At 39.6% G+C, this 15,456-nt stretch overlaps 1 protein-coding gene across 2 annotated transcripts in view; it reads right to left on the reverse strand.

The window, feature by feature from the left end:
* GGA3 (golgi associated, gamma adaptin ear containing, ARF binding protein 3) overlaps nucleotides 1-14,937 on the reverse strand; it is a 54,002-nt gene extending 39,065 nt beyond the window's left edge. The window contains exons 1-4 of one of the 2 annotated variants that reach the window (XM_032209440.1): nucleotides 14,857-14,937; nucleotides 6,284-6,368; nucleotides 4,715-4,790; nucleotides 464-562 (exon numbers count right to left, since the gene is read on the reverse strand). In XM_032209440.1, the coding sequence (XP_032065331.1) occupies nucleotides 464-562; nucleotides 4,715-4,790; nucleotides 6,284-6,368; nucleotides 14,857-14,896 (300 nt within the window). In that variant the 5' untranslated portion in view covers nucleotides 14,897-14,937. The remainder of the gene's footprint in view (nucleotides 1-463; nucleotides 563-4,714; nucleotides 4,791-6,283; nucleotides 6,369-14,856) is intronic. The other variant, XM_032209441.1, reaches the window with a different exon arrangement.
* Nucleotides 14,938-15,456: the final 519 nt, after the last annotated feature.

Below are 15,456 nucleotides of genomic sequence, written 5' to 3' on the forward strand. Positions count from 1 at the left end.
CAGTGTGTGAACTGAGAACAGTGTGTGTGTGTGTGTGTGTGTGTGTACACACCTGCGCACACAAACAATTTAAATGCACCATCAAAAGATTCAACATGTCATCAATATCTAAACCTCATCAAGGCAATCGTGGGCATATCCACTCAGAAATAAGCATCACTAAATTCAATGGAACTCAATCCCAGGTTAAAACACATAGAACTTCATAGAATCCTTTAATTATGTGAATTGCACATATCCTCCTTGAATGATTCCCATCTCTGCACTATTCCTCTGCCTACCAAGTTGTGCGTTATATACTTAAAAAAAGCTCAAATAGGGTGAAGCACTTTTCAAGTGTAGGTGCAATTCTATTATTTACAGCCTGATGCATCTTTGAAGGATGTGACAGAAAAAACTATGATTGATGATATGAACAACCCACTAAACAGATAGAAATGAATAAAACAGAACTAATACCAACCTTGGGAGATACAACTTTTATTAGCTCATTTAAAAAACGAAACTTCCCTACTTCACTATGAAATCTGCGCCCACAGTTCTTCATACAAGCTTCCAGCACCTGAAAGTGAAGCAAACAGACATGAGATAAGTATCAAGAATCAGGAAGAAAGTCGGGCTTCGGGGGGAGGAGCCTGCCGCCGTCGGGAGCTCAACGAAGCTCCTCTCAGGATTCTGGTCTGTATATCTTATAAGATCTATAGATATCTCCCCTTTCTGGCAGAAAGGGACAGGGAGAAGGTCAGTCGTTAGGATCTCTTTGTAATTCATAGCTTTTTTTTGCTGTGAATGGAGAAGAGGTTCAACATTAGCTGAGCTTTTACTCCAGCCAGTTCTCCGCAGCTGCCTTTTTTGCAGCCCTAGGCAGATTGCCCCCCCCCCCCCCCCCCCCAGGACAAAGCTAAGCATTTTTAAAAATTAATCCGGGCGGGGACCATTCCTGAGGAATTTTTTTTATTACTATCTAAAATACCAGCTTCAACTTTGCAAAAGGCTCCCTTTTCTAGCTGCGTCACAAGATGGCGATCTTTTAGCTTTTGTGTTTGATGTGACGTACTTAGTCAGCCCTACTCTTCTCAAGGCTTCTCCGTATTAACTGTTAAAAGATTAACTGAGGGGAGCAGAGACTTTGATTCTTGGCTAGCCTGATTGCTTGTCTTTTATTTTTATTCTGGAATGGCTCCCAAATCTAAGCAGAAGCGCTTCCTTAATAACATATCTCAAAAAACTGCTATGAAGCCGCTACCCTTGCCTCCTACGTCCTCCACTGGAGATTTGTTAACACAAGAATTTCTTCTCAAAACGCTTAATAATTTCAGACAGGAAATTAATCAACTGATATCGGATTTATATGATCAATTTGATGCTAAAATTGCTCAAGCAAAGGAGGATATGATCGGAGTAATGACAGTCATGACAGATTATATTGCTGAAACGGAGGATAAATTGGAACTTTTGGAAGAAACTAACTTTAATCTGACATCCAAAATTCAAACGTTACAACAGGAAATTGAAAATGCTCAAAAACAACTTGTCATGATAAATTATAATAAGACTGCCTTCGCAATAAGAGTTAGAGGACTGCGTGAAAACGAACAGGAGAATTTGAAACAGATCTTCTTTGAGGCTCTTAGCCGCTCGGTGGGAAGTCCGGGACTTAACTTTGATTGGCAGATTCAAAAAATTTACCGCCAGAATTCGTGGGTAGCAAAACAGCGACAGCTTCCGAGGGACATAATTATATACTTTACCACAAGGGAATCCAGAAATGTGATAATACAGAGGCTTTACAACAAGAGGTTGAGAATTGATGGACAGGACTTGATTGTTTTTAAAGAGATACCATCTCAAATATTAAGAGCAAGGAGAGATTACATTTTCTTAACTGAAGAACTCAGAAACTCTCAGATTCCATACAAATGGGAAGTCCCAGCTGGCATTACAGTTACATTTGGCAATCAAAAACACCGCATTAATTCTGTCTGTGAAGCCCGAGAATTTTATTACAAGATCCTGAAGGCGGGACTTCCTGATTCATCCGGACCTGGAGAGAGACAAGGAGAAGGAGAAGACAAGCAGCGAGACACGTGGCTACAAGGCGGAGGGTGTTGCTTTCCTCTTCCGGAAGGGCAGAAGAGTAAAGAATAAAGACTTAGCGATGTTCTTAAAACTTTATGATTTCTGCCTGGGATAAAATGGAAAAGTTGTATATCGATGATGAGACATGGAGACTGAAAGAAGCGTTGCTGATTGTGGACACATATTGTATATAAGATTTGTTTGAACTCTAACTCAAATTGCGCATGAATTATTTTCCTAGGCGAGGAGAGTGGAGATCGCGATCTTTTTGAGTTGTGGTCTGGGACGAACGGAGTTGGGAGGCGCGTGGGAGAGGGAAGGGTAGCAAAAGCTTAACTAGACTACTTGGGGCTAGAATGCAAGCTGATGTTTGTATCAGTTGCTATTTCAATATAAGGTTAAGAAAGATTAGTCAGAGAGTCTCCAGGAAGGTGGAGTAAATATGTGAGGAGCAATGGACGCGGTAAAATATATATGTGGATATGGATAAAGGCAGGGTGGAAGGTAAAAAAATTTACATGTGGATCTGGGTAAGGATAGAATGGGAGGTGTTGGAAATGAAAAATGAAAGAAGTACTTGAGTTTAATGGTTTTATAGAAAGGTTTGGATATTTGGATAAAAAAGAGATAAATTAAAGGTCTGAATAGATAGATAAAGCAATGAGACTTTTAGTTGGGGAATCCTAATTGATTAACTTACCTGGCTCTAACACAGTTTGAAACCCTGCAAGTAGTAAAATAACCGAAATTTGGAATGAGCTACATTGTTTAAGATTTACAGATGATGGGAAGCTGTGTTAATGTAGTGGGTTTATTGATCTTTCTTGTTTTTCTTTTTTTTTTCTGTGTGTGTTTTTTTCTTTTCTATTTTTTACTATTCCCTTCTTTTTGTTTTTCTTTTATTTTTTTAACTTTAAAGTTAGCTGGTTTTATTATACTCAAGTGCTTGTTAAGGAACTATGCCGGGTATGGGACCTGGGAAGCCGTAAGGGGGTTAGGGAGGGGGGATTATAGGGGGGAGGGGGGAGGGTGGAATTACAGTTTCAATTCTTAGAACAATAAGAATTCACTTGTATACTGCGGCTCTTTTTCTTTTTTTTTTTTTCTTTTTCTCTTTTATTTTCTAAAAAAATAAACTGAATAGATTAATTGTAGGGATACACCAAAGTGAGGAGAAGAGGGAAAGAAGAGGGAGAAGTAAAGAGGGAGTGAGAGGGGAATGTAAGGAGGGTGAGATGGAGGGGGGGGAGATGTCTGAGGGGGAAGGGAAGTAGAAGAGGGGAATGCTGGAGGGGAGAAATGAAAGTTGGAGGGGGAGAAGAAAGGGTGTATGGGGGATTGAAGTGTCATGTTGGGTTTTTTTTTTTTTTATGGTGGATTTTTTCCTTTTTTTTTGTTTTTTGTTACGCACAGTATATAAGTGATTGTATAAAATGAAAATGAAAATGAAATAAATAAAATGTTTTAAAGTGTTAAAAAAAAAAAAAAAAGAATCAGGAAGAAAGTCCTCCAACTGGTCTCCAAAAAGCCACAGGTTGCCTATGAAACCACCCAATTGTATTTATACCATCAGGGTTTCATGTAAGACAAAAGTGGATCATGTTTTCTTCTGAGAATCCCATTCAGATAATCTATTGGGGACCTCCTTGTGAAGAGGACCAAAGACAGTGTGCATGGAAATATATTCCCCTTGCTAATACCTTTAAATAAATGAATAGCTTTTCCCACCTCTTCTAAATCTACTATTTTTCCCTCCAAGAGCAGCTTGCAGAGAAGGCAGTGTGAAATGACATTTTGATATGGTTATAAGAACTGTACATGGATTTGTAAAAATTGAAGTGCCATTTTTATGAGGCTCCTCTATGACTGCCTCAGTTGTGGACACTAAAAGAGTTAATAATATGGATGGAGTGATATTAGATGACTAGGTGGAAATAATCTAACTCCAAAGAATATAGTAAGTAAACCATTCAGAGTTAATTTACTGGGTCAGAAGACTCCTTTTTTTACATTACTATATAAACACTGATCCATTTTCACTGACCTACCTAATTATGGAACATAAGTCACACAACTCAGCAATATGAAATGAAGATACCAATTACACATTATTAAACCATTTTAATGCATTATATCTCAGGAAAACATGCATTTTACATCTGGAAGAACTGACTTCTGACCTTCCAGGTTGTACATTTAAGAAAGAGGACTGTATTTGTATTAGCACACAAGACTTAGCAGATAGTTGTTCAGGTGTTAATATCCTTTCCTAGCTAATGCCAACTAAGTCAGTGACTTTAGACATAACCACAGTTGTATGTCCTTATACTTTACTTCAAAATTATAAAGAGTAAAAACTTTTTGTAAGGAGGATGTTAAGGCAAACATAGTTCAATCCTATACATTTTCTCGTATGTGAAGCCAGTATTTAGATCTGGTTCCATAATTAAAGAGCTAGAGAGAAATACAATAAGAAAAATAATCTAAAATTTGTCACAGAAGAGGCTTATGATTCAATGAGACAATTTCCCTTAATCTAAATAACTCTTTGTAGCACCATTGATAGTTTTACTTCATGAAGATATTAATCTGCATGCAAATCCAGAATTTCAAAAGAGAGGTAAGGAAGACCTACTGTCAAGGCCTGGACTGCTTCCCATTCCTGTGGTGACTGGATTTTATGAGCCAGCAATCTAACAGCAATCTGTGGACTAAAATAAATAGGTTACTTATTTAAATAGCATTCACCAAGTATCTGATCACCTACAGAGAAAGATAAGAGACCCTTGTTCTTTGTCCCTGAAAAGAACTATTATCTCAAATTTAAGAGAAGATAGGAGAGAGAAGGAGAGAGTGGGGGGGGGGGAGGGAGGGATGGAGAGAGAGAGAGAACTGAGACTAAACAGGATAACAATCTGTGATTATTTCAGATACTTCTGCTTATTCACACTAAGGTTTGGGAAATACAGAACAATAGAAAATGTTTCATTTTCATAGCTGTCCCTGCAATATGCAGCAATCTCATTTTCAAAGTACTATTCTTAAATACAAATGTTAAATCTCACTTCAGAGGGGAAAAAGAGAAAGCTAGAACTTCCAAGATTTATGATGCAAAAACAACAGAGCGATCATTGGTTTATCAACTTCTCATTCCGATGTTGTTTTATAAAATGACACAGACAAGGATGCAGTCGAAACAAGGCCTCCAAATTCTCCACTATGGTTGTGTTTATTGTTTTGGCAGTGTTCTCAGGTATTGTACAAAGAAAAGGCAGCCACCTTGGACCAACTCAAGGCGAACTCTTGAAGGACCAGAGAAAACTGTTTTAACACCCTTCATTTTCTAAACATTGGAAAAATAACATTTTCCAGTCATTCAAATTGCTACCATTTATTACATTTTGTCAACAGAAATCTATTTTTCCCCTAGAAACATTTAAATCCCATATGCCCACTAACATTTAGAATCACTGCATTATTTTGAGGAGGAAATGCTTGAAACGAGCAAATTCATATTCCAAAAGCTATTTCGATTTCAGAATCGGAAATGAAATGAAATAAAATGTTTTGAAGCTTATCCCTGGATTTAAAACCAACCCCTAGCCCTATTAATTGGGATGCATGGTTATGCATCATACAAAAAAATATTCCCTGTACAGTTTTCATATTTGAGTGTGCAAAAGACAGGTGGTCCTCGACTTACAACCACAATTGAGACTAGAATTTCCATTGTTAATAAGCAAAGTGACTATTAAATGACTTGCACCTGTTTTCACAACCATTTTTGCCACTGTTGTTAAGCAAATCACATCAGTTGTTAAGCAAATCCAGCTTCTCCCATTGATTCTGCTTGACAGAAGCCAGCTGGGAAGGACACAAATGGTGATCATAGGACCCCAGAATGCTGCAACCATCATAAATACATGCCAATTGCCATGCGCCCAAATTTTGATCACGTGACCATGGTGTGCTACAACAGCTTTAAGAACAAGGACTGGTCATTAGTCACTTTTTCAGTGCTGTTCTAACTTTGAATGATTGCTAAACTAATGGTTGGAAGTCGATGGTTACCTCTATTAATATCTATCAAAATCCAAGTATCACATGAACTGTATTAAATTAAGGATCAAATCCTTCAGCTTTCCAAAGAATCCCTTCTTCAACAAAACCTCATGATGCAGTCTGGATAGTTTTGGATACGAACCCTTCGAGTTCTTTGTTGATCTGATCACAGAAGCCAATAATATACTCCCAATCTTCCTGTCTATTCAAGGGGTTGGTGGCTTTGTCTGGTTAAAAAGAAAAAGCAAAGGTGTAAATGGTTTAAAAATAAAAATAACCTCAAAACTTCCTTCTGACCTGAAGTAATTGGTGAGTATTATGCTAGCACACCTATTTCCCTTTCTCCTTCAGAAAGGCCTTGGGAAAAAACACAAATATTTCACATAGTGTAGCGACTAAGAACCAAAGTTATTAGCCCCAAATCCATGATAATCATGAAAACTTACTGGGTCACCCTGTGCCTGCCTTTTAGTCTAAACTATCAATAACAAAATCTAGAAAAGGGATGCCTCCTGAGCTTCTAGAGCAAGTCCCAAAGCCCCAGTCCATGGACCAGCATCAGTCCATGGCATGCCAGAAAGTGGGCATGCCCCCTCCAGTCCGTGGGAAAACCCCTCTGTACGAAACTGATCTCTGATGCCCAAAAGGGCTGCTGTTCTAGAGGAAAGGCAGGACATAAATATAACAAATAAAGGGAAATAGTGCATCAGCTGCCTGAATCAGCTCACGCAGCTGATTTAGAACTTGTTCCCCATTTTCCAAACACCTGCAGATGCGCAACTGATTGCTTCATTTTTTTCTCACTAAAGCAAACCAGTTGGGCATCAACATGCATGAAGAGACTGCCAGAGTAGCATCCAAGTCAGTGTTGCAAGCCCTTCAGAGGATACCATTGCTTCAAATATTTGAAAATGACGTGCTTCACATTGACTTCCATGTGTCTTGAAGCGCTTTTCTTTCTGTGCTTTATACAATATTCAACAGTATTTGCCACAATACACACACACACACACACACGCCTACAAAAAATATTATCAAGAAATCATTTGCCCAAAACATCTTTCTCTGAGATATAGAAAGCTAGTTGGAAGTTGTTTGAGTTAGGTTTTTTTTAAAGGAGAGCTATATGTGTATAGAGGAAGAAAAAAATAACACCAGGTGCTTCCAGGAGGATTTTTATTCTGTTACAACTGGCATCTGAGGGGCATCAATACACCTATTAAAATGTTTCCTGGAGACAACCAGCCTTTCTGCCCTACCTCATTTTCTTTTTTCCTCAGTTAATTTTAATTTTGCCATGGTAGGATCAATTTTGAGAGAATGCATACAAATACCACCTTCAGAATTGTAAACGTGGACCATGGACTTTCAAAAATTAGGAGCTCCCAGTGTGTAGCATAATAAAAAGTGGAGTAGGAGAGGCAACACCAATACAGACAAGATATTCCACCTGAAAAGTTAATTAATTAATTAATTAATTAATTAAGTTGATGGTGACTGGCTGACCTTTTTTTTTTTTTAGTTATGTCATGTGAATGACATACTGGCATTGAGTCAATCAATTGGGGCAAGATAAACGTTTTGTAAAAAATAAATATACAAAGTTAAAAAATGGATCGAGATAATCAGCTGCCTGCTTACATTTATTTATTTATTTATTTATTTATTTATTTATTTATTTATTTATTTATTTATTTATTTATTATTAAAATGTATATGCCACCCAATCCTGAAGGACTCTGGGCGGCTTACAAAAAAGAAGAAGAGGAAGAAAAAAATAAGAAAAGGACAGATTTAAAATCACAACACATGCATTTGTTCTAATCGGGGCTGGACCTCAACAATGAGGTCAACAGCCCCAGGCCTGCCGGAATAGCCAGGTTTTAACAGCTTTCCTGAAGGCCATGAGAGTGGGTAAGGTCCGGATCTCTGGGGGTAGCTCATTCCAAAGGGTTGGAGCAGCCACAGAGAAGGCTCTCCTCCGGGGGCCCACCAGCCGACATTGACTGGCTGAGGGCATCCGAAGGAGGCCCAATCTGTGGGATCTTACCGGCTGCTGGGAGGTATGTGGCAGTAGGCGGTCTCGCAGGTACGCTGGCCCTAAGCCATGTAGGGCTTTAAAGGTAATAACCAACACCTTGAATTGCTTCCGGAGACCAATTGGTAGCCAGTGCAGCTCGCGGAGGACAGGTGTAACGTAGGTGTACCTCGGTATACCCAATATCGCTCGCGCGGCCGCATTCTGGACTAGCTGCAGTCTCCGAACGCTTTTCAAGGGTAGCCCCATGTAGAGCGCGTTGCAATAATCCAGCCTTGAGGTGACAAGGGCGTGAGTAACTGTTTGAAGTGCCTCCTGATCCAAATAGGGCCGCAATTGGTGCACCAGGCGAACCTGGGCAAAGCCCCCCCTGGTCACAGCCGACAAATGGTGTTCTAGTGTCAGCTGCGAATCCAGGAGGACCCCCAAATTGTGGGCCCTCTCCGAGGGGTGTAAATTTTCACCCCCCAGGATTAAGGATGGACTATCTGTGCTGTCCTTCAGGGGCAGCATCCAAAGCCATGCAGTCTTATCGGGATTGAGCGTATGTTTGTTCACCCCCATCCAGATCCTGACAGCTTCCAGGCATCTGCACATCACGTCCACCGCTACACTGAGCTGGCACGGGGCAGAGAGATACAGTTGTGTATCATCTGCATATTGATGGTACTTTACCCCGTGCTGTCGTATCATCTCATCCAGCGGCTTCATATAGATGTTAAATACATGGAAGCCTGGCTGAATGAACAGGCACACGTTAGACATGCCACTATAGAATCATATGCTTAACATCTTTTTTATCATCACCCAACCCGGGCACGTAAGCTCAAGAAATCTCTGTGATGTGTGGATTTAAACAGAGGCTTGGAAAACATCTGAAGCTATGTAGCTGCAGGGCCCATCGGGGATAAAACATATCCAATGACTTTGGCAGGAACTGTAATCAATCTCTGATGAGATTTGCTAAAATCCAGAAAATCTCCAGGTTGTTTTTCAACAGATTCTAGGCAGGAGGGGTCTTTTCGAACGCTCCAAGGTCCCTGTATCATAAGAATTTAGCCTTGGCCTGCAGAAACCTTATCTACTACTGGTATTTGATTTTTTCTATCCTGAATGATATCCATTAGACCAGTGTTTCTCAACCTTGGCAACTTGAAGATGTCTGGGCTTCAACTCCCAGAATTCCTCAGCCAACGATCTTCAAATTGCTAAGATTGAGAAATACTGCATTAGACAATATCAATTTGCCCTATAAACCTTGAGAACTCATAGAACACAAGAAGTCCCTTGTTTAACCAAAAAAGGGGAAAGCTATAGTCATCGCAAACCTTATGTTAGTGGGTAAAACCAGAAATATTTAATATTTTGAGCAAGCAAATTATGATGCAGATACCTGTGATTAAAAGGTGCCTTTCTAAATTAGAAAAAGATAACTGAACATCAGTCAGTCCTAAACGCGAAATATAACTGACATTTCATGTTCAAATGCACAAAACCCGCAATAAAAAAGAAGCCAATTCTAAGTAACTGTGGTTTTGAAAGAGAATTGGCACTGAAAACCAGACCATGAATGCAGAACAGAGACCTATTGTGTACCAAGTCTGCAGAATGTGATCATTGGGTAGGAGAAATCCAGTAAATTCATAATAAGGCAGGGCTTTTATTCCAGAGGGAGATGAAAACAGAAGAGAGGGATTTGGGAACTATGGGTGGAAGACAGTGTCTGAGGAAAACTTCAAATCCTAACCCTAGAAAAGCTCCATCTGTCAAAGTGAGAGGTTTATGAATATATATTTAATGCAGGTAAAGCAAGGATTTGACAACCCACAGTTATTTTGTGATATTAAGAGAATCTCATTATAAACCATTTTAAGTGATTTAAATGGTTACATTTAGTTCAAGTCTTTGTTTAAACATTAACAAAGTTATTATGTTGTTCTATATCTTCCCTCAAATCCATGTATTTATATTGTCTCATATATATCATGAAATACAGGAGAAAAAATAATTTAAACACCATGAAACAATTTGGTGATGGCAGCAAAAGTCACAGGTCCTTTGGAGATTAATGGGATTAAATTTTAAGCATGAAGAACAAAATGATAATAAGGAAAAAAAAACACAAGCCACAAGAAGAGCATATATTATCCTGGGCCTTTTAAGAGAATAATTGTGAATGAAATTAGTATTAATTGGACGCACAAAAAATCCAAGCAGATATCATTTCTATGCCAGAAAAAAACAATTTAAAGGAATCACAATTTTTTTACCTCTTTTTGCTTTTCATTTGCTTATGTATTTTAAAATTTCAATATTAGAACATGGATGCAACGAATCCAAAAGCGTTTTTGTTTTTAAAATACCATAGTGTTTCTGCACACTCCTTCCACATAACTTTAGTGGTCACAGCAACAGTTTTTTGGATGTGTAACAATATCGTCTACCAATGTTTTCTGAACCGGAAGTCAGGACAAAATAACTATGTTCAGTTATTCAAAGAGAAGCTCCTGTACATAGGAAACAGTTCTGCTGAAAAAACTAGGCAGCTTTGAAGATGACTTGAGACAGACTTATGTTTGGTGAATATAACTCTTTCATAACACTAAAGCATGGCTTCTCTCTTCTTATTTCCTTCCCTGTCCGGTTACTGATTTCTCCTTTCCCATCTCCGTCCAGTTTAGTTTCCCCTCCTCCCATCTTTCTCTTGCCTTCCAATGCAGCAACTGTTCACCCCTTTTCCATTCTGTTTTTTTCCCGTCTTCTTCTTGGCTGCTTCTGCTGGAAAAGAGGAGGAAAATGTGGGCATGTGTCTTATGTCACAGTGGTTTGTGGGTGAGAGACAGAATATTTGATGTTAGGAGATTTTATCAATTTTGTAAGTGAGATAAATTATTTTATAAGCAATTATTTTTAATCAGACATTCTGTTTTTGTCACAGCCAAAGTTTTTTTGGAATGTTGTTTCCGATACAGAGAAAATGTGAATCAGAATACAAGATTGGTTTAAAAGGAACTATGGTAAGGCCACTGGGCATCTTACATCTTTTCTTTTCCTTTCTCTTTAATCTTTGAAATCAGTAATTATTTTCTAGTCAATAGTTTAAAAGGTAGATGTGAGGAATAAGGAATGCTAAAGCAAATTATGTAATCATTTTAGTTAACATAATTTAGTTATCAAAAATAAAGTTGTGAGAATATGAAAAACATTCATTCGCTTTTAATCTAGGGAATTTCTATTCCAATTACAACCCAACATTATTTTCCAATAATTAGAAATCCAAATAAAGGACACTTAGTTAAAAAATGAAATATTTAAGGTAAGCAAGACAGACTAGCAGCAGTAAAAGAACAATTAATACTTGATGTCAGAGTCCAATACAGATGTTCACCTGTATTGGACTCTGGCATCAAGTATTTTCTTAAAAATATATGAAAAAAATATTTGTGATCTTTATTTGTGATAATTGGTTCACATATATACATTATAATACTTTAGATAATGTGAAGCATTAACACCTATTTCCATGTTTGACTTGAACTAAAAAAGACTTGCAATTTTAAGTCCCATCTTAGACACAGAAGCCAGCTGGGGAACTGGGTCAGTTACACTCTCGCAACACAACTCACCTGACAGGATTGTTATTGTGGGATAAACAGGAAGACGTATAAGGCATGTTTGCTGCCTTCAGTTAGTTATAAAAATACAGGTAGTCCTTGGCTTACAACAGACTTACAAAGTTACAATGGCACTGAAAAAAGTGACTTATGACCGTTTTCGCGGCAGCATCCTCATGATCAAAATCCAGATGCTTGGTGACTGGTTCATATTTATGACGCTTGCAGTGTCTCGAGATCATATGAACAGCTTTTGTGACCTTCTGAGAAGCAAAGTCTATGGGAAGCCAGATTCACTTAACAACCATGGTAGCAACTGCCATGATTTCCTTAACAACTGTGGCATGAAAGGTCATAAAATGGGGCAAAACTCACTTAACAAATGCCTCACTTAACAACAGAAATTTTGGGTTCAATTGTGGTCGTAACACGAGGACTACCTGTGATAAAGGTGGGATTCAAATAAAAGAATCGTAAGAAGAAAGAGAGGGACTGGTGTGGAAACTAGGAAGTTTTTTTTTTTTTAATCAAGTAGAGTTTTCTCAAATTTATTCTTTCTTCCTATCAAAATTAATAGAAGTAAATTTTCTATGCCAATTCCAAGCAAGTCAGAGCTGGTCCAATAAATGATACTGATGTTCTGGTATCTGCCTACTGAGGCCTACTCAATAAAGGAACTTCATGTTAATCACTCTACCGGTTACCCATGACACAATATATAAAAGGAGTGATAAAGAATATTTGCTAAGGCTGGACAATGTAAATTCATGCCTTCCAGCCCCATTTTTACAGTACATTAGCTATGCAGCCTTAAAAATGATAAAGCAGTTTTTGAATTAAGAATGCCAATTTGGTGAATACCTGGACAAAACCATGCAGGGTTTTCTTCTTGGCAACAATATAAAACCGGTTTGCAATTGCTTTTTTTCCGGAATTGTCTAACCTACAGCTTTATTATTCTCTGGTGATTTGATCTCCCATTCAAGTACTAACCGGCAAACAATTATCTCTCAGCATCAACTTCTGTCTGCTATATGAGAATAACAGCATTAATCTTTTTTCACTTTGAAGTATGTGAAGTATTTAGAGCAAACAAAGGACATACCACATGCAGGCAATCCACTACCAAGCGTCACTATCTACAAGATTAATAACAGTAATGCTATCAATCACTGGGAGTAACAATTAAAAAAGGTACTGTCATGTGGTATTACTTGGCTTTGCAGAAGTATCTATTAGTACTGTGACAAGTATCTATTAGTACTGGGAGCTCGCCCTGTTGAGGGGCATTTAGGTTTTGAACCCAAGCTGTCAGTTGTCCAGCTGATAAGCTCAATATCTAACCGCTGAGCCATGACGCCCCTTTCTATGCTGAACAATAAAACAGAATTTACTTAGAAAACTTGAAAATGCAAACCCATAGAACGCCCAAGAGAAATATTGTAGTCATTTAACAGAAGAAAATGCACATAAAATATTTTACTTTCCCCCCTCTTAAAAACGAATGACTTCTTAATGGAGCCAAACCACAGGACCCTCCAACTACTGCCAAAGCAATTCAGAGTTTCTGTTTAATTGAGTGTATATATTGTATATTGAAATGCACAGTCTTATTTCAACAGGCAAAACGTAACACCTCACTGGCAATTCAATGTAGAAAGGGGGTGGGGGAGGATTTTCCCTCCAATTAATTTAAAAAATGAACAGACTCTGAAAAAATCTAGAGAGGAAATTACAACACTAGAAAATTGCGACAAGGCCAAAATCAGTACTAATGAGTAACTTACAAATAAGTGAATGGAAAGAGGAGATAAATAAGAGGAGAGTAGAAATAAAGTGTATATTTCAGGAAATGGGATCTTTTTATAACAAATTAAAGGGAAGGGTAGAAAGCGATTTGGGTATATTCTGAAGTAAACTAAACAGGTAGTTCTTGACTTATAACTGTTTGTTCAGGGACCATTTGAAGTTATGATGGTGCTGAACAAAGGGACTTATGACTGGTTCTCAAAGTTCTAGATGTTGCAGCATCCCGCAGTCACGTGAATAAAACTGAAGGGCTTGGCAACCAGCTTGTACTTATGACTGATTGCAGAATCCTGCAGGTCCCATGACTCCCATTTACGATCTTTCCTGCTGCCTTTTCTACAAGCATAGTCAATGGGGGAAACTGGCAGGAAACATCACAAGTCTTTCTTTTACAGGGCCTCTCTGACCCTCCTGCAAGCAACTCCTGCACAGGCACTCTCTCCACTTCCCACTTAATGACCCACCCTACTGGAGTTATCACAACAATCAGGACTGCTTGGAATGTCGTCTCTAAGTGATGTGATCACACATCGCTTTAGGATCACATCACTTAGCAATTCCGGTCCCAATTGAAGTCCCAATTTGAGGATTGCATGAGTCTGTCCTAAAGGATAAGCTCCACTGGCCCAAATTGCAGTTGGATCTAATTTGTAACCCACGGAATATTATAATAATTTGCACACTGCCAGAGAAGTAAATAACACCATGTCCCAGAGAAGAAGTGTTCCGTTTATTAAGGGCATTCCTATAGCTAGAAAGAACAACACACCAGCTCTAGTTCAGAAGGAACCAAAAGGCGGATTGCAAGAGGCCGCTGGTCCAAAGCTTCAGAAGCAAAGGTTGGCAGGAGGTAAATGACAGCTAGCAACGTCCCCTTGAGTTCTCCTTGGGCTTCCTTTAGTCCTAAGAGCCGGCTGTCCACCTGATGAACCCTTGGAAGCAACAGAGCAGCTTTTCAACCCGGTCCCCGCCGCCGCCCCGCATCCCCGATGCTCAGCCGACCAGGGTCAAAGCCAGCCGGCTTTGTTGCCCTCCTCCACCCGCTCACACGTCCCCTCCAGTGCTGGTCATGATCCCCCCATTCGCCCTCCTCTCCAGCGGTGCAAACGCTTCCCCTGCTTTTCATCCGCCCGCCACCCATTCCTAACGCGCCTCCCTTCCGAGGCAAAGGCGAGACTCCTGCTGCTTCGGCCGCCGCAACACCCCCCCCCCCTCGCTTGCCCGGCGGCAGGAAAGAGGGCAAGGGTTACTTACTCAGCCAGGACTCCAAGCTTTCCCCTTCCGCCTCCGCCATGTTGCCGGCTGGCTCGGAGACTCCGCCCCCCCCTCCGATCAGGTTACGCCACGGCTGCGCCGAACCCACCAGGCTCCGCCTAGCCTTCGGAAGGTGGGGGGGAGGGCGGGGAGAGGAGAGAAGGTCCGCGTCTCGTCCTTTCGCAGCGGCCTCTGTCGGCGGGGGTCGTTCACTACCCCTTTTTCTGTGACCAGGTTGTCCTTATTCTTGCTAGGATTCTCGTTCCCACATCTCCGGTTGGCTTCTGCGGTCGTCTCGGGTGTGGTTGGGGAAAAAAATGTTTCTACTTAAAAAAAACCAGAAAGATGTCCCCTAAATCCCTGCTTCCGCCCTTGGCAAATTAGACCCCAAATCTGATAATAAAAATCAAGATCCTGCTCACTGTAGGACAAATTCAGATTATCTTAAAATACTTTTTTAAAAATTCCACCTATATAACGTAACGATCGTAAAAGGCCACAATTTTTCTTCAAGATCGCAATCCCACTTACGTAAAGCTGTCCCTCTATATAGACACATTCCCAGGAAAATAAAATAGAATAAATTGTAATCCAGAGGCT

Source organism: Thamnophis elegans, chromosome 2 (assembly GCF_009769535.1).
Source record: "Thamnophis elegans isolate rThaEle1 chromosome 2, rThaEle1.pri, whole genome shotgun sequence".
NCBI lineage: Eukaryota > Metazoa > Chordata > Lepidosauria > Squamata > Colubridae > Thamnophis > Thamnophis elegans.